Source organism: Pieris rapae, chromosome 3, assembly GCF_905147795.1.
Source record: "Pieris rapae chromosome 3, ilPieRapa1.1, whole genome shotgun sequence".
In the NCBI taxonomy this organism is placed as follows: domain Eukaryota; kingdom Metazoa; phylum Arthropoda; class Insecta; order Lepidoptera; family Pieridae; genus Pieris; species Pieris rapae.
In genome coordinates, this window is record NC_059511.1 from 1284703 (window position 1) to 1305125 (window position 20423).

Genomic DNA, 20423 nt, shown 5'->3' on the forward strand with positions numbered 1-20423 from the left:
CGCTGACAATATGTCGTCATTTGTGTAATTGAACTTGCATTACCCCTGAAACGAGATGGGACTGTTAATTTTCCATTTTGTCATTGAATTGATGATTTGCATTCCTATCAATTATTTGGTCAAAATTAAATGGTTTATATATTATACGGTTGATGTAGTGGCTTAAAGCCATCTTTTAACAGAGGTTCCACCCGTATCACCTCGACGTCCGCCGTTCCAAAACTGCGCGTTTTTCAAAGGCAGTTATTGTCGAGCACCACCACTTTGTGGAACCAGCTGCCCACGGAAGTATTTCCGAACCAATTCGACTTAGGGTCCTTTGAGAAAAGAGCGTACAGATTCTTAAAAGGCCGGCAACGCATCGGGCACTCTAGCATTGAGAGTGTCCATGGGCGGCGGTATCACTTGCTTGCCTGAGCCTCCTGCCCGTTTGCCCCGTGATCTATAAAAAAAGGTTGATTTTTCTTTCTATGGATTTCTTTCTATCAGGAACCATGTCGACGATTTGCTTCAAAAGGCTTATCACCAACTACGAAGTATGAGGCATAGGAGAATAGCCAACAGGGTTGTTCCACATTTTGTTGTTCAGTTGTTGAAACATAGCTTTATTAGGAAAAACCTTGTCTCAACCCTAGTCTTGAAATAAACTTTGATCATAATAGCCTTTCCTTTATATGACTACTAGTTTGTAAAATAGCGGAAAATATTGTGAATCCAGTAGCCAAAATTGTAATCACTAATTTCCTTGTAATAAAATGATATCTCAAATTATATGCCAAGTACTGGCGATATTGTTTCATTGTTACGTTATGTTAGACTGTACTTACAATACTATGTTATATGACCAGTGCTAGCCATGAAAGTAGCAGAAGCTACAAGTGTAAATATCAAGTGTGTATCCGGGGCACTTTGAGCAGGTCTAGTGCTCGGAGATCAGTAGGTCGGCCTAACGAAAATTGGCAAGTTACTTTTGAACACCAAGACATTATTAGGACTGCAGCTACAGCGGATTGAGCGCGTATGAATAGATAACAGGATTAGAAATAGCGATATATGTAGTTGTAATTAAACAGAGATAATAGCTTGTATTTTAAATATTTATTAAACATACAAACATTTATATATTCACATAGTATGAAACATGAACGATATATGAAAATTGTACATCGGTTATAAATATCTCGTATACAAAGAAGTGATCTTTGATGATTCAAAAAAACACTTAAATTAAGCTAAGTAAACAATATGCACTCACAGTTTATAATTTTTCTTTTTAAGTTATGTTTTACAATAGCAAATAATATTTACCCATACAATACCTAGTATAGATAAAAATTAATGAAAATGTAAATGATAATTTGAATATTTTTAACCTATCTATAAATTATTTTTAAAAATTATTACGTACTGGATTTTTGTATTACACAACAGATTTTAAATTTTTTTATAATATTAGACTTAGAAAAAAAAATAGAAAATCTAACGCAAACAAAATACAGGTAATGTTTTAGGATTATATATATTTAGACACATCTTAATTACAAGTGATATATACACGAACGGCAAATGGAAATACAATGTAGGTTTTAGACTATTTACATGACAACAATTAGAATTTATACTTACATAACCATTTGTTATACGGAATATCTCTAATTTTATTAGCAAATAGCGTTTTGTTTCCCATTTTTTTCTTATTTGTTAGATATTGGCAATACATTACTTAATATAATTTTAAAAATATTTTATATCTAAATTTGCGATCGGCAAATAATTTGGCATGAGTCGTAAATGCAGTGGTTTTTATATTTTGTCACGAAATGAACATTCGCGATTCTCTAATCTTGACAATTTACCTTCCGAGATATTTAAGTTAGGATAATCCATTTGTAGAAAACAGGAAGTTTATATTACAGAATACCAACGTACTCTTCACTTCCCTATATATTTAAGTGGTTTATTTTTAAATTCAAAAGCTTTTAGTACTGTTAAACTAACCAATAAACATACTTCTTTAAAGACAGGAATGATAGAAGTAGCAAACACGGGATCACATAATATTGATATGTCATAAAAGAAAGACGAAGCTATTTTATCCTTGATTAGTATTTTTTTTTTCATCTCTTATTCATTACACCTTTTACTAAAATATCATTATGGCAAATCACTCTGTGATAATACAAGAAAAGTAAAAAAGGGAGCTAAATAGAATGAAAAACGAAATGGTGGCATCATTCGTTTCGCTGTGATTGTTTAGTTTTGATTATTCTCTTGATACGCGGCTACGTCATGTTATCAATCACAATTAAACGCATGGATTCGTTTTTCATTTGTTCATAGCTTCTACTTTGTTAAAATACCCATACTTTTTGTACTTCTATAGCAAAGTCTATTACCCGTAAATACAGATTTTACATAAGCTATACAATATACACGGCATATAAAATATTTTTTTTAATACACTATATTTTATGCTACATTCACAGTTATGTTAGAGGTATTTTGTTTAAATTAGTTTCGTAGGATAAGTCCAATTTATAATAAATTTATATTGTTCTTAAACTAAAAACTTTTTGTTCCTATAGTTGAAAATATAAACGTGGAAGAAGACAATTGTAAAATCTTTAGATCAGATTCAGATTTGTGTATCTGTTTCACGATCATTTGTCAATCTAATACACAAGTGATCAGCCTCCTTTGCCTCACACGCCGTTGAGTATTTGGGCCTAAGGCAAGCGAATTTCCCGGCGATGTTTTTCTTCACCGTTTGAGTATATGTTAAATTTTATAGTACACTATATTTTGTTTCAATCGTTAAAACCTTTCCATTTATGATTTGAAGAAACTTGAATAAAGCCAAATATGAATATTTTTAATTCTGTAATGTTGTTTTTCCTAATTAATTTCATATATTTGCGTTTTTTGTTTCGTCTGTAAATTTTATTCACTTATTGTTCACTCTTGTTAATTTAGGGTCACCTGTTAAGGCAGGAGTGTTTTGATGAATAAAAAAAAATGATACTGAACTAATATCAATTCTTATAATATTTTTTGAATTCTTATAGGTTATGGTGGGTGAAAAAAATGTCTTAGACTATATGTTGAAAACGTTAGAAAATATATCACATTAAGTAATTTATAACATTTATGCTTTTACTATACGTATATACAATAAATGTTACTATATGTCTCTAACATTTAAAATAGTGACTATTAATACAATATGACATTATACAATATATATGTTATATTATATGTATGATATTAAATTCATTTGTACATCGTGACATATCTCAAGGGTATTATTTTCAATTTTTCGGTGAAAATTGAAAATAATATTAATTAACGACAATCGCTAATCTAGAAGATCTTAGTTACATTTCCGGCGAAAAATTGTTTTGGTAAGATACCTACTTTCCTTCAATCAACGAGGCGCAGTAATATGAGAGATCCCATTGAGAGGTAACGGGACACCAAAAACCACTATAAAGATATTTACATATATTTCTTCTTCTCTATCTTCACAAAAGCGACATGTATATCAATATTTTCATTATCAATAGTCAATCAATCATCAATAATTTTAAAACTAAAACTTTTTAAACCAACCAACAATCAAAACTGAATTAAGTTATTACATTTCAAGTACAAGAAGAGGCCTTAAAAACGATAGATTTGATTTTATGAAATTTCCGTAACTTGTAAAGAACGTTTTGAGTATGAATTAAAAATTCAATATAATTTTTTCGTATGGTTTTTTTTGTATGTAAGTCACCGCCTGAATGTGCTGAGATATGGTAGGGTACTCGGTTAGACCTGCTTAATTTCTCATGATATTTTCACACATGTATATCTTTTTTTATAGCATTGTATGAGATTGTTGTAGTGTGATGTTTGAGAGAAAAAATATATAAATATTAAATTCCTAAACATATCTTTATATACAGTGCTATATTTTAGGATTACAAAACTCTGTGGCATATTACCTTACCTTAAATATGTATATAATCTATATCTAAACAGAAATAGTAGAACAATAGTTTGTTTGAATTCATCTTGTCCTTTTCATGAATTATTTACCAAGTTACACGAGCACGGTATTTAGTGAGTTCTTCTCATCTTGAATATCGCCTGGAGCAGTTTTCCCAACGGGCCACCGCCCCACAGGACTTTGATTGTAAAGGGTTTTTCGAAAATTTAGTCAAATTAATCGGAATTAGAATTTAAGTTTTTTATTATATGTTTTACTTACTGTGTATCGTATCAATTTCCAAGTAATTTCTTACTAAAAAGGAAAATTATGATATCATTTATCTTTCTTTAAAATATATGTGTTGAATTGATGCATACGAATTTTAGTGGCTAAGGTATATGGTACAAAAAAAGGTTGGGAAACACTAGCCTAGAAGAACTACAAATTATAACTAACACGCTCATTATATAATATTGGTATAGATTATTAACAAAACGTTCCAAATAACTCTTCTGCAATTTCCAAACGCGGCTATTAAATCGGCCGGACGGCGACGTATGCCAGTTGGATGTAGTTCTCTTAATATATGTGGCGATCGGGATCGATTTGTGAATAAGGGACCTTATCCAAAGTATGAAGGTAAATATTTGGTAACTTAAGGTAGATTATACTATTAGATATATTACAATCAATTATTTAATTAAATAACCTACTGATTCTCAAGAGGTAACACATAAAGACCATTTAAACATTTTGACCTGAGATCATTATCGACTGGAATAGTCACTTCCACAGATATATCTAGAGTTCCATTGTGGGATATTTGTTTGGGATCTATGGCGGGAGGAGCGTCTTCTTCAAGCAAGGTGCGCAGGCGCCTCTCCCGCCCCCCTCCTCACACGGGGGATTGCTCGCCGCTCGCGCTACCGCTTGTGATGTAATCCTGCATTTAAAGACCAAAATATATTTTAATTAGTGTTAATAAAGCGAGTAACAAATATGTAAACCTAAAATCTCATAAAATTCAACTAAAATATTTTTATTCCTTGCTTTTTTGACAAAGTTTTATTATCAAACGTTCTGATTGTTAGCTATCTTGAAAGACGTTATAGAAATAGTACAGGTAACAAAATCTAAATCTTGGTCCAAAGTGTGTCACATTCATTTAGCCTAAACTGTATTTTCTAGAAACTAGTACAGATACCGCCAAACATCTCGAACAAATGTCTTTGCCTGCGCAGAAGCGATTTTTAGGTATCACTCCGGCAGGAGAGTGACGTGTCGTTCGCGTGATTGGTAAATCAGTTGACGTTTTGTGTCCCGCGCTGCGATACGATGCGCAAACGGTCCCCCACTCCCTTGTTTAATGCTCAAGAAATTTGCCGGTATCTGTATATATTGTTTTACTAAGATATTTCAATACATTATTATGTTGCATGACTTCAAATTATTCCCCTTATAATGGTTAACTTTTATTTACTGGTTATAGTATCCATGATAGTGACGCTCTTACCTTCCTTAAATTATGTGGCATATAACTTATTATCCTATTACTGTCATATTTTTTAAAAGTTAATTATATAATAAAATTAGGGCTTTGCTTTATAGTTAAATGTACTATATCCTCAGATATGTAATAGATTATGGAAACACGTTGGTTTTAAAAAAGGATTTTTCTACAATTATCATACTAAGTAAAATAATAATTTACTTTTTTTTTCCTTTACTCACAGTGGTTGTCTGGAAGAAATCGCTCTAAAGCGATAAGGCCGCCAGTTGCTTTTCACTCAAATTATGTTTAATATTTTTTTTCCTTTTATGTAACTAAGTGTTAATAAATAAATAAATAAATAATCATTTATTTATTCAATCAGTTCATCACGTATTTACTGTGGTGCTAGTTACATTATTGCATTAAATATTATGTTAGTAGGTTAGCTTATAGTACATTCATCATAAAATTATAAAATCTGACATGCAACCCATTGCAATGACCCATGTTAGAGCAATCCAACCTTCCCACTATTACAATTTACAGCCAGCATACTGTTAGAGTTCCCCCGCGGCTTACCAGAGATACAGCTTCCTTGCGCATCATGGCGATGATGATCCTGTATCTGTATCTATATCGACCAAAACAGTCTAAAAACAATTGAAGACGCTCTGCAATAGCCAGGGAGCCCCATCAACCCCAACAACCATTAACCTTCTACAAACACCGTGCACCGAATGAACATATTAGCTCTAACACACAGCATCCATCGTTTCCGCATGTCACCATCACCTTCCAGAGAAACTGACGAAATGGTTTTTTTATAGAACAGGAGACAAACGGGCAGGAGGCTCACCTAATGTTAAGTGATACCGCCGCCCATGGACACTCTCAATGCCAGAGGGCTCGCGAGTGCGTTGCCGGCGTTTAAGAATTGGTACGCTTCTTTTTGGTTGGAGGTATTTGACCTATATCGACCTCTCTAAAAGTGATTTTAGCTACGAACCTATTTTATGGTAAACTTACGGCATGTAAGTGCTTGGTGTCGTAGAGGGGAGCCAGTGATGTCCTCGGTACCAATAACGTTGTGGTAGTCGTCTCAGACGCAGCTGATTCCCGTTTTGATGGCTGGCTATATAATCTGTCCCACATTTTACTTGTTAGACTATATAAAAAAACTTTGATTAATCTCTGAACTCCTACAAAAATATTAAATGTACAAAGACGCATTAACATTTCATTCATAATCTGTAAATACATAAACTGTATGTCCCATTAAAATGATTGTCTGGTTTCATATATGTGTTCGTTCGGTTATTAAAATATGTGATATGAAGCGCGAGGAAAGAAATGTATGTCATGCATAAAGCGAAAAATAAAACATACAAAGCGATAAAATAATATTTATTAAAATAACAAATAAACAAAATATAATCCAAATCCAAGATGGCTCCTCTTCATAAATGCATATCCAATGGCCAACGATCAAACGGTGAGCCTATTGAAGAGAAATTGATGATCAAACATGAATTTTGGATGGATATACTTAGGCTATGGTAAACATGCATAACTTCTACAGTTTATGGTTATAGAATCCTTGTTTATGCTACAATTTAAAATACCAAAATGTTTATGGTAATTACTGGTCGAACGGTAATCGGATATTAACTTAGAGCTGACACTTACCGAGTGTTCAGGTATAGAAATAGATAGTGTATCCCACAAACGTATTTTATCGAATTAAGATGCGAATTTTACATATGTGTAGGACATACCTACACTGACAAATTATAGACAAATATTTAACGATGTATACTCAATTATAAGTATTATTCTCCTATCTATATCCGAACACTATTTGACATAGTTTTCACTGCAATATGTAATGGGCTTTAAGGGGGAATTGCATGGATCTTATAGCTTATAAGAGGTCATACATGCATGCGTGCATTGCCAAGGGATATCTCTTAAAGTATTTATTATACAAGGTGTGGTGTCATGCTTTCGTACTTCATACAGTTGAGGCGAGATAATATCGAATACATACCGAATACTCTCCGTCCTTGATCTTGGAGACCAATCCTTAGAGTAGGACGCTCCTCTTCTCCTTCCCCCGCCAATCGTTCGTCCAGTTTTCCACCTCTCCACATGGTACCGAATCGCGTGCCGAACTTCCGTGTTCATAAAGCAGTAGAACAACGCGACTGTAAAACCCTGGAGCAAAATAAAGAAAGGAAATTTAACAGTCTTTAAGGTATCTAAGTTGAACTTGGGACGACTTTGCCTATGGATTACTAAACCATTAAGTAACGTTATTCAGTAACGAATAAAAAAATTCCATAAATCCAGATTACGCTTTATACATAATATTAAATTGCTGTTCATTTGTCCCACTAAATCTCAAAAATGGCTAGACCGATTTGGCTATTTGAAAATTGGGGAAGTTCAGAGAAGGTTTAAACGGCGGGAAATTAAAGAATTTTAATTTTCTATTAAAAAATATTCCTAGCTGGGTCTTATGTCTTTTTAGAAATAAAAAAAATGTGTAGCCTTGCCAAGTAGTCTTGCCTTTATTAAAAAAAATGTGTTTATTTGTCTGTTTTAATAATTTTGTAATAAATTTAACACAAATGTATGTAGTACAAAGATTTACAGATCATCTAGTGATAATTAAAGGTGCGATTTAGTACTATTACAATTAACATACACATTCATCTCTTTCCATCGAATTAAATTCACGCTGTGATGGAAAAAGACGGATCACTTATTTCTCTTAAGAACATTGACGTCAGAGTTCCATTTTCTCGATGTCGTGCTAGACTTGCGATTCAATTAGTTCACTCTTCAATTACTTTTTCTAGGTAAGAAAATCTCCGACATTTTAAGTGTAGTTGCACGATAGTAACTCAATTGTTATTTAATAAGATTTGAAAAGGAAATTAATTAAATTTGCATAATTAAACATTTATTTCTTGAGCATTATTGTTTACGTGATTGTGATTGTATTGTTAAAAAGCTATGTAAAATATCTGAACTTGAGACTTAAATGGTATTATGGGCTAACAATTATTATTCTAGAAAGTTCGATGTAACTAACATCGAAAATTCTAGAATTTCGTGCCTCAGTGATTACTTACATCTTAAGGGGGATTAAAAGTCACGAAGTATTTACAAGTTATGTGTTAGTCTGTGTTGTTTCTGTTCTGTTCATGCAATAGGTATATCGATTTCAGGTAAGCATAAGACGGTCTACGAGTCTGATCTCCAGTAATGGAGAGGCACCAAAAGAAGATAGATCGGAAATCTACAATTGAATGAAGCGTCGCTGTCGTTCTAAAACAACGTTTATGCATACAATTATACAAAAAAATATGACATCAAAACTTTTCGTCCCGCATACACATATATATATTACCATATAAGGCAAGGGAAAAAAGGAACAAGCAACCACAGATTAAAAAAAATTGTACCAAAAAATAAATAGAAACGAAAACCTCAATAAGAGCATGATTTATAGAGTTACGGTGAGTTGAAAGATTGTTGTAAAATATACCAAAGCATTAAAACACATACATACATAAATTAAAATACAAAATGTATTTACAAACGCGGGTCTGCAATAATTATGACAAGCATCATAGCTTTTCTTTCGTATGAATTTGTAATTGAATACCTATAGTTATAAACATAACCCTAAGTCCTGAAGGGACATTTTCATAATAGCCATATGATAATTAAAGGTGCGATTTAGTACTATTACAATTAACATACACATTCATCTCTTTCCATCGAATTAAATTCACGCTGTGATGGAAAAAGACGGATCACTTATTTCTCTTAAGAACATTGACGTCAGAGTTCCATTTTCTCGATGTCGTGCTAGACTTGCGATTCAATTAGTTCACTCTTCAATTACTTTTTCTAGGTAAGAAAATCTCCGACATTTTAAGTGTAGTTGCACGATAGTAACTCAATTGTTATTTAATAAGATTTGAAAAGGAAATTAATTAAATTTGCATAATTAAACATTTATTTCTTGAGCATTATTGTTTACGAATCTTAAAGATTAAAACCGAAATTTGTCCATAAAAAGTAATTGTTGTTTAACTGTTATCTGTGGTCCGTTGTATATACACGGTATTATTAAAGTAAGTAAAATGGTATGATTTAGGAGGTAAATACATTAATACAATAATTAATAATTCTAACCTACATAGAAATAATAATAATAGGTATATTTAATATTTTCTAGATAATTCTTCGACTATGTAGTCGTCGGAGGTATTAAATAGTTTACGTAAAAGGTATTGGTAACTCGGATTATAAAACACTACTACCTATTTCTTTTAACTAAAAAGTATGACCTTCACAGCAAATCCCAATAAGATACCGCTTAATTTACTGTTGAACATTATTTCCATTAAATTTGTATCCGTTACTTTTAGGCCCATAGCTTGATCAGTGTAAAATCCTATCGTAACAACATTGGACAGTTGGTCAGAACATATAAATAATAATAATTAGAAAAGAAAAGTATTCGTTAAGCGAGAAAAGCACCAGCTCTGGGGACATCGGTACTATTTACCGCCAACTTAAATTTGTCATTAGCACTTGTGCACTTTAACCCCATGGCCCAAGAGTCTCTATTGTAAAGAGATAATATGCATTATACATCTATAAAAAATATTGTTACAACTTGAAACTTACTACGTAATTATTTACTTAAATTTTTCCAGGCTTTAGTCTAGTTTAACAAAAGGTCAATCAGTTTACAAGGATCAAAGCTAAGATTGTATTGTTAAAAAGCTATGTAAAATATCTGAACTTGAGACTTAAATGGTATTATGGGCTAACAATTATTATTCTAGAAAGTTCGATGTAACTAACATCGAAAATTCTAGAATTTCGTGCCTCAGTGATTACTTACATCTTAAGGGGGATTAAAAGTCACGAAGTATTTACAAGTTATGTGTTAGTCTGTGTTGTTTCTGTTCTGTTCATGCAATAGGTATATCGATTTCAGGTAAGCATAAGACGGTCTACGAGTCTGATCTCCAGTAATGGAGAGGCACCAAAAGAAGATAGATCGGAAATCTACAATTGAATGAAGCGTCGCTGTCGTTCTAAAACAACGTTTATGCATACAATTATACAAAAAAATATGACATCAAAACTTTTCGTCCCGCATACACATATATATATTACCATATAAGGCAAGGGAAAAAAGGAACAAGCAACCACAGATTAAAAAAAATTGTACCAAAAAATAAATAGAAACGAAAACCTCAATAAGAGCATGATTTATAGAGTTACGGTGAGTTGAAAGATTGTTGTAAAATATACCAAAGCATTAAAACACATACATACATAAATTAAAATACAAAATGTATTTACAAACGCGGGTCTGCAATAATTATGACAAGCATCATAGCTTTTCTTTCGTATGAATTTGTAATTGAATACCTATAGTTATAAACATAACCCTAAGTCCTGAAGGGACATTTTCATAATAGCCGTACAATGATTAAGATCTCTGTCTAATTTGCTCATCAATCCGTCAAAAGCAGATGCCTATTTAATGTTGAATAAGCATTTTCAACGTCACGAACAGATTTCAGCGGTTTCCATTTATATAATACAAATTAATATTTGCTTAGAAATAATTGTTTTCAATATTATTATGTATTATGTAATATTAGTTAAAGAATTAGCATTAGCAAGTTATTAAAGCAAAATGTATTACTTTCTTACAATTTATATTTTTTAATTCTAAACCCCTTGAAAAGAACCAGTACGCCAATTGATGTGTTTTATTTTGAAGTCCTTGTGTGTGTTACAAATAATTCAGTAAAACTTACAACATACCTTTGATTGCTTTCATGCCAGTAAAGCCCAGAGCGTAACTTGACAAAACTAACATAATACTTCCCTACACTCATGAATAGATTAGTTTGTGAAACGATAAATAACTTTATTATTAAAAAACATATTTTAATACTGTATATTATAGGAAACGAACGTAGTGATTTGACAGTATTAATTTCGTAATTTGTGTCTTCTGAGCTCAAAATGTATGTACCTTTAAATTTATTAAATACGATTTTGACGGTAGTCCATTAAATAAATGCATAACATTAGTTGATGGATTTCTGTAATTAATTTGTGTACGGCTGTGGAAAGACAAGTTCGTGTAGTAGTTGTGTATTTATTTGTTTTATGTTACAGGGCAAACGGGCAGAAGGCTCATCTGATGTTAAGTGATGCCGCCCGCCCATGACCGGTATTACCAGAAGGCTCGTGGGCTGCCAGCCTTTTAAGAATTGGTACGCTTTTTTCTTTAAGAACTCTAAGTTGAATTGGTCTGGAAGCACTTCAATAGGCAGCTGCTTCCACTTAGTGGTGGTGAGTGGGAAATAGAAACTGCCTTAAAAAATGCTCAGTTGTGGAACGGCGGATGTCGAGGCAGAATACGAAATTCCACCCGTATCCGCCTCGATACGAATTTGGCGTCCAATGACGAAGTTAATAATGAGGCATATAAACCCTATACACACAAATGTGTTGGAATGTCGTGAAATGAGTTCCTGCAAAATGAATCGATTTAGACAACTCACCTGTGTGGATAGCATTAGTGCCCTACTATAGTCAAAGGCATAGGCGAACCATGAGTCATCACTTGGTCCACAGAGTACAAGCAGATTGGTGATGCCCAGAAGTGGAATCAGCACTAAAAGCGCTTTCGTCGCTTTTCTGTACTGCTCTGTTTCGAGGGTATTTGCTGAACGCAGCTTTGTGATTAGGACCTTAGGAAAATATTTATTTTAGAACAATTGAACTATTCTACTGACTATTGTAAAGTAACATCAATAACTAGTGTTGCTAGTGCAAACTGTTTCCGCAGTAATTTGGAAATCCTAAAATAGTAAAAAATATGTACATATCTACTTATATATACCATATAACTAATGTAAATGGGCGAGAATGACGGTAATTGTGTTGATTGTTATTAGGAATCTAGTCGTTTTACTTGCATAGCTTTATACGTATATACGCGTTTCATGTATAAACTCACGTACGTATTCTTAGGTCACATACGTATTACGTACTTACTAATAATTGTAACTGGAAAACGAAGTTGCTAAAAAAATACTTGAGAGATAATTTTACGAACTTTTTCGATCTGGAAAATACTCGTATACTTCGCTTACAATAGCACATTTTTTTTGGAATCAATAAATTTTCTTTGTCTAGCTGGGATTAGTTCAAATCTATCATTCTAGTAAAAAACGCAACTATATACATAATATAACTTTTTTAACCGAATATTTTTATTCGGCCTCAATACTTACCCACATAATTCTTATTAAAAAAAATAAGTTGAGCGCAAGACCGATTAACGCTGGCGCCTTGTGAATCCAATCTACTTGATGTTCATGAATCCATGTGCACATTTTGGCATCGCTAGCTAGTGTTAGCTGAAACAATAAAAAGAATCATTGAGAAATTCTATTCCATATAAGATATTTCTTACAATATTAAGAAGAAGTGGGGGAAGGACGGACTACTGTTCCTCCAAACAAAAGTGAGAATCCTCGAAAAGTCTGGTCAAAACCCAAATAGCTGAGCCGGCCTATTTTGTGGATGGATTGTCGCTGATGACCTGGTCTAGTCCACCCTTCCCCCACAATTTATTGTAAGAATAATAGAGTGAAGATTTATATTTTTTTAATTAAATGATCATTAGGATCAATGCTAAGGAATTCAAAATAGTGAGTGTAATTTTATAAACAAATCTGTAGCCGTTTCCATATATCTGTTATTGGTTAGAAAGTTACGTTGGTCCTGGTAAACAAATATTATAATGCGTAAGGAATTCTGAAATTTAAGCAAAGTTTAATAAACTTTTGGAGGTCCTGAAATTAGATTGTATTTAAGTTGTGAACAGAATAAAATTTAACAATCACGGGGCACATTTCGAGAACTTTAGCAATTTTTTGCCGTAGAAAATCGCAATTCGCTTGTAATTTTACATAATTTGTATAACAATGGAAATGGACAAGATTTTTAAAACGAAAAATAGAAGATGAAATTCTTATTTTGAATTCTGTTAAATATTGACTTTAACTATTCTAGTTAAATTAATAAATCTGTGGCTGTGCAACGTTTTGAGGTCTGTGCCTCAGATAAATATATATGTTTAATTTCTCAATCTAATAGACAAGTAGGTGATCCGCCTCCTGCGACTTTTTGTAAAATAAATTTGAGAGAAAACTGTCGATTTGAATAAACATTGGTTGTCAAAATATAATGTATATTTTATATTATTTTTATTATTTTATTTTAGACAAGCAAAATATGCTCAGATATGAAAAATGTGGCATTTTTACTGGCGTTACTATTTAATGTTGTGTTATGTTATGTATATATGTTATTCCCATGTAAGTTGTTATTGTCATATAACCATAATAGTCATATGCCAGTGGCAAGGATTGTCGCGCACTTTGTTTTAGAGGAATATTGTCTGTATAAAACTGTAGTACAATACTTTGCTTTGTAGTTCGTACAAAATTATTCTATAGCCTATGCTCATGAGGGCTAATGTTTCTAACCGTGAAAGAATTTTTTTAATTGGTGCAATAGTTTTGGAGTATTTTCAGTGCAAACAAACCGTCAAATCCTAGCTCTTTATAATGTAAGTGTAGATTAATAAAACATATTTCGTAAAAATGGCTATAATTAAATTATAAAGCTCTTTGCTAAAAAAACTTACCCCATCAGGACCAGTAGATGGCACCACAGTGACGAAACATCTTGCTATCACCCAAATTGTGATGAAAATAGCTGGAGCACCTGTAAGTTATAATAATTAATAGATATCTTTATAGCTAACATTTAAGATGCATTGTCGAAAATGCTATTTCTGTATTTACGGGAGTCTACTATTATGATGTCTAATAGTATGACTCAAAACTTAGCAATTAAAAAGAGTGGCGGAGAGTTTCTTGCCCACTGTAAGCCCTTAACTTGCGAACTGGTGGTCAATGTATATCTAGAATTAATTTATAATTTTACCTGGTGACGTTCATAACTATACTTATTTACCTATACAAATAAACTTATTTTGAGTTTGAATAACAGTCATTGATCCCTAGCCGTGGATAGGTATTCCTATCAAATATAATATGTCTTTTAATTATCTTAAAATTTGTCAAAATATAAATTCATACATCAAATTTCACTTTGCCCACTCACTGTTATAATTTAATTAATGTTTGGAAAAAACAATTTTCATTTCTGCGGGAATGGAAATGTTCTAAATGAAATACAGCAGCGTACGTTAGCCACACTGTGGTTTAATCACAGATGAGTCTTGTATGTTGTACAGTCAATTACACTATCGGTAAATATACACTTAGTAGGCAGGTAATAGTGATTAGGCGAAAAAAAACGTCGCAACGTTTAAAAATTGAGAAAAACTGTAGGCTTCTAACTTTCGTCAACACTTTTTTTGTCTGCTCTCATGCAATAGGGACTTTTTTACTTTTTATAGATCATCATCAGATGATCCTAATCCTTGGGATTGATTTGCTCCAGTACAAACAATTTGTAATAAAAACTTGGCGATTGAATTGGCGGAAAGTTTCTTGCCAGTTTATCTTGCCCGCGTTACGCCCTTTACTTGAGAATTGGTAGTAAATATAAATTTAATTTAATTTTTTTGATGTTCATAAGTGTACTTGTTTACCTATATGAATAAATATATTTTTAGTTTGAATTTAAAACATATTACTGTTTCGACCTGTGAAATTTAAACATATATTCCTGGTACGGTTAACATGTTATTTTTCAGTATAAAACAAAGTTATAACTTACCCCATCCAATACTCGTGTATACTTTTAACTTTATGTTTTCGGCTGTGAAAGTTTCGACGACCAACATATACAGGTAGAGGCCTGAGGCAAATGAATACATTAGTTAACAAAAACAAACAAGGTTATATAGAAAATGTATGTGAGAATTTTAGATATCTTATATCTTCAAACGAGCAACGATTTTCATGAAATTTAGTATACGGGGGGTCGTTTACTAATTTAGTATACGAGCTAGGAATCATTTCTAGATAATGTCATTTTATTCGTGTTTTATCAACTTAAACATACAATTCCTCGTTTAAAGATGTCAATCAAATAAAAACTTACATATGAATATAATTCTGTTTATTCGATAATGATATTCATATTTCATCATTTTATTAGTACATATGTAACTCGTACTTAAATATAATTTCCAAAAAACACAATTTATAAAAAAAATACCGTAAGCGTAAGGTTTGTAGGTGGTGAGTCAAAAACATTAGACCAAACAAGGGAATTAAAATTCACTAATATTTTATGATGATGAGGCTCGATGATGAAGGACATTACCTTCAACAAGCATCCAGAAAAAGTTCGTGAGGTAGAAGTAATGCATGCATATCACCAGAATCATACATGAGGTCTGGTCTGACGGCGCTTCATCCGACCAATTCTGTAACAAATTGATCGATATTAAACTCGTCAATTATCGTTAGTCATATTCGTAATCTAGTTAATTGCCACTCGTTACATTGAATGCTTAAACAATGAATACAAAGTAAAAGCTGCAAAATTATTAAAAGGCCGGCAACGCACTCGCGAGCTCTCTTGCATTGAGAGTGTCCATGGGCGGTGGTATCACTTAACATCAGGTGAGTCTCCCGTTCCATTAAAAAAAAGTAAATTTAAATGTTTGAAAGTAAAATGTATAATATTTTTTATTGAAAAAACAATTGTTCGGATCCGAGTGGCCTTCATACAACACGTTGGGTACCGAATACTCGGATCCGAGAGCTAGGGATGGCAATGGTTTAAAAAATGACCAGGATCGCATGGATTCCAGTGGGCGGCACCGGTATATGGGCCCGCTCCACTTGGATCCGAGAAAGCACTTAATGTGTTAAGTGCTCTGAAAAAGTCTTCCCTCGTGAGTTGTTAGTTAGTTATTGTGAGGAAGTTGTTTGGATCTGGTTAGCGCCTTCATAAGTTATCATGTCATTTTCTCGTGTATATCCCTTGTATAACATATTTTCGTAAGTTTCTAATTGTGTGTGTTGTAATGTGAATAAGAAAATGTACATTCTTTTTAGATTCTCAGGTTCTTGGAGAATACGGAAAGCATAAAGCCGCTTTGGTAAGACACTTGGTCAATACAACTTAATATATCGTGTATAGTTATTTTATAGTAATACTGCATTTTAATTTTAGTATGACCTGGTGCTAGCAACTTCGTTTCAATAATCCTTGATATATTGTACATTCGATTTAGTGCATGCTAAGCATTTTTAAAGTCGCCAAACTCCAAAGAAGTTAATCGTTTCTTAAAGTAGGGATGGAAAAAATGTATGGTGGAGTTGAGTTGGTTTATGTATCCATTTGGACAGATCGAAACACGATTCAAATAATCGTAGAAAAAAATCCAAACATAGCGAATTTTTGACACTTTGAATTCAGTTTATTTAGAACAAGCCAAGTAATCTATTTCAGGAAAAAAATGTTAAAATATATGGATTATACATATAGTGTAAATGATTTTTAGTATATGATTTAAACAAAAAATATTTAATAAGGATTTCAAAGTAAACTAAATTTCGTCAAACTACTTTTACTATAAGGAAATATGTATGATTTTCACAATTCACAATTAATGATATACATTGTTGTAAGTCTTGAATATAGTCAAATTGTTTATCTTATTGACATTTATTTTAATCTGAGCGCTTAAGGCTCAAGACGGCCTATGTTTGTTGTAAAAACTTTGTATGTAATATTAAACATGAACGTGTTAGTAGATTTATAGTAAAAAAATATAAACTATTATTCCTGATATCACTATCACTTTCTTCGTTAAATTTAATAGTCGCAAACACGTAATTTTTACTCATATATAGAGAGACGATAGACAATAGACTATAGACAGATAATCTTAACATTCATAGTATCAATCTCGGATTATTATTTCCTTAGCGGATATTTTGCTAGGAAGCGCTCACGTAGGTTTCCTTTATTTGCACGTAGTAAAGCGAGAAATTGTTTCAGGACGCCTGAACATTTTCTTTTCAAATCGATTTATATGGGTAGGAATTTAAAGCAGGTTTTATTTGATGTGTCCATGCTTTAGATACGGTAGTACCTTCACTCCTTAATGAGAAATGAGAAACCTTTTAAGTAATCAAAAGTGTTTTGTAAGACATTTATTTTACTATAAATGATTTTAAAAAAATCGATCGATATTCAGTCAAGTCGCTAGCATTTTAATTTAAATAAAGCAGCGTCGAAAACGTTTAACTATTTTGCTGACTGAAAGCTAGGGTGTTCATTATAAATGTAAAACAAAATGGTCAAATAATACACCTCCATGATTATTTCATTATTTTATATATGTATATATATTATACTCACTTGTAAAGCTAAGTTTAACATCCAACTACACGCAGACAAAATATATGTTGTCATCAAATTTGTGTGTATTGTATTGCGAAGACATCTCAGATCCCTGTAAAATAATAAATTTTCTTAAAAACTTTTGTTTGTATTGTAAAATGTAGCATCGGTATTCTGTAACTTTCTTCCAAATACGACCACATTTTTGTTTGCAATCTCTATATCTAAGTACAGAACGATTGTAGTAAATGTAGCGAATTTATTTTACTTGATTTCCGAAACAAGTTCATATTTAAATCTATATTTATTCGTCTTTCCAATTCACTAATTCTTCTCTTCTGTGTTTTTGGAATATCCAAGTTTTGATAAATAGTTTTCTTTTTTAAAACATTAGTATTTATTAATGTTATAATTAATGTTATAATTGCTGGTTTCAACTGGATCCAAGTAGCCCAATCGAGAGAAGACTGGCTTTTGAGGAGGCCTTCACCCATAGAGGAGTTCTTACAGAAAAATAATAGTTTAAAAATAGGAAAAACTAACACAACTAAATTTAGGATACAAATTTAATTACTAACAAAACTAACACTAGTATGTAAGTAAACTTTATTAATGTAACTTGTTCTGCTGTAAGATTTAAAAGGCTTTTTTATTTTATTTTTTTATTATACGAATTTTTTCAAATAAATTCAATCAAGTAAAAGAAACCTTCTTGAAATATTTTGCCTCTTAATTTCGAAGATTCGTTGGAAACCTAACAAAACAACTTCTTAGTATTACCTAAAATGTTTACGAATTTATCATAAGCAGTTAATTAGAATTTACATATATTTTATTCATTCAAGAGAATTTGCGATATATCGATACAATTAATTATCGAGCACTGCTGGGTGATTATATTAATAGATACCAACAAATTTGAATTTTGAAATCTTTTATAATATTTACAAGCTTAACATAATTTTGGAATTTTACGACATACACACATCTTTATGAACAAGAAAGAGGCACCTGTTAATCCTCCTAAACTGTTTTAAGGGTTTTTTTTATTAAGTTAAGTGATACCGCCCATAAACAATGCCAGCATTGTCGTTGTGCATTGCCTTTTAAGAATTGGTACGCTCTTTTCTTTAAGGGCCTCTCAGAAATACTTCATACTGCTTATATATAAATAATAATTAACATTTATTAAAGTCAAGTTGTTAGTAATATGGAATCAATTAAACTTATAACTGATAATTTTTTTCTGCATAACAAAAAATCTGGTAATCTTATTGTATGCTTATTTTACCTCATATATAATTTATTTATTTTTTTAAATATTTTTTTGTATGTTTTTACTAAAAGTTTGTAACATATGCCGTGATTTTGTACTACGATGTGATAGACTTTAATAAATAAATAAACTTACTTGAAATACAAGAAGACGAAGACTGCCAGAGACAGTACAGCCAAGCTGATTGAGTAACCAGTGAGGTAAATCAGGCTACTAACATCTGTTGGTGACACGTTGGCAATCCTCTCCGTGCAGTTGGCATAATTGGAGTAATTATGCCACTCTCCCTCCAAACATAATCGCGATGCATTTTCTGAGAATGGAAAAACGTTGAAATTGTATCAAGAATTCGCTACCTTTGCTGTTCTGTTAAACTCCAAGCTACCTATGTTAATGCCAATTTTGGATGTATATTTTTTTTAATTTATTTTATTACCGTACATATAATATTAACATATACATGTCTGTGTTATAAACATATGTTTTTAAAACTGGTGTAAGTTAAAATCTTAAGATAGGATATTGTCACAGTTAAATTGTCATTTTCATACAAAGGTTTACCCACATACACCGATCCGACCTACTATGGATAGCTTGTACCGACAGGTGGCTATTACAATGCGCTTATTGGTTATTGGCACACTTTTATCAATATTTGTATTAAGATTTCTATCTCAGATGGTCAAAAATGGATTGAGATACGTAATAACGTACGTAATCTACACCCAAACCCAATACCCATATTGGGTTTGGGTGTAGATTAACAGATAAATAATCATGAGACAAATTATAGTACGTAGTAATTAATTGGCGATCATACGTGTCAAATTAGTCATTAAATATTATAAGCTTCAAATTTTTTTTATAAATATAGATTTGAAATATAAATATAAAATAACGCTTTTTTAAATAATTAACTAACGCATTATTATATTACTCTTTCTTTCTAAATGAATTAAAGGTACATAAACATTCTATATCGTATTTCTGTTTGTATATTATCAATGAAATACATCATAAATGAATATCTTTATCAAAGAATTTTCGTTTCATTTTCATAATTGCTTAAAATTAATTTGATTAAACACGATGTTATTATATTGTTATCACTGAGTAAATGCTTAAATTAGTTAAGAATTATAAACATTGATAACGATTCAGTTACTTATAAATTTTCTAATTATGAATTAAAAGTATTTTTAAGCCAAATTAAGATTCCTACG

At 31.7% G+C, this 20423-nt stretch overlaps 1 protein-coding gene across 5 annotated transcripts; it reads right to left on the reverse strand.

Moving 5' to 3' along the window:
* Nucleotides 1-4520: 4520 nt before the first annotated feature.
* On the reverse strand, nucleotides 4521-19465 carry LOC110991505 (diuretic hormone receptor). 5 transcript variants are annotated; one of them, XM_022256874.2, is made up of 10 exons: nucleotides 19336-19465; nucleotides 17943-18036; nucleotides 15891-15993; nucleotides 15339-15419; nucleotides 14236-14315; nucleotides 12815-12940; nucleotides 12080-12268; nucleotides 7513-7679; nucleotides 6492-6606; nucleotides 4521-4916 (listed from the first exon to the last, which is right to left on the reverse strand). In XM_022256874.2, the coding sequence occupies exons 2-10, from the start codon at nucleotides 17994-17996 to the stop codon at nucleotides 4869-4871; spliced, it is 963 nt and encodes a 320-aa protein (XP_022112566.1). In that variant the 5' UTR covers nucleotides 17997-18036; nucleotides 19336-19465; the 3' UTR covers nucleotides 4521-4868. The 5 variants fall into 5 exon arrangements, with proteins under 5 accessions (XP_022112566.1, XP_022112565.1, XP_022112567.2 ...); XM_022256873.2 differs by having other exon boundaries at nucleotides 6492-6630; XM_045634564.1 differs by having other exon boundaries at nucleotides 4833-4916; nucleotides 6472-6630.
* Nucleotides 19466-20423: the final 958 nt, after the last annotated feature.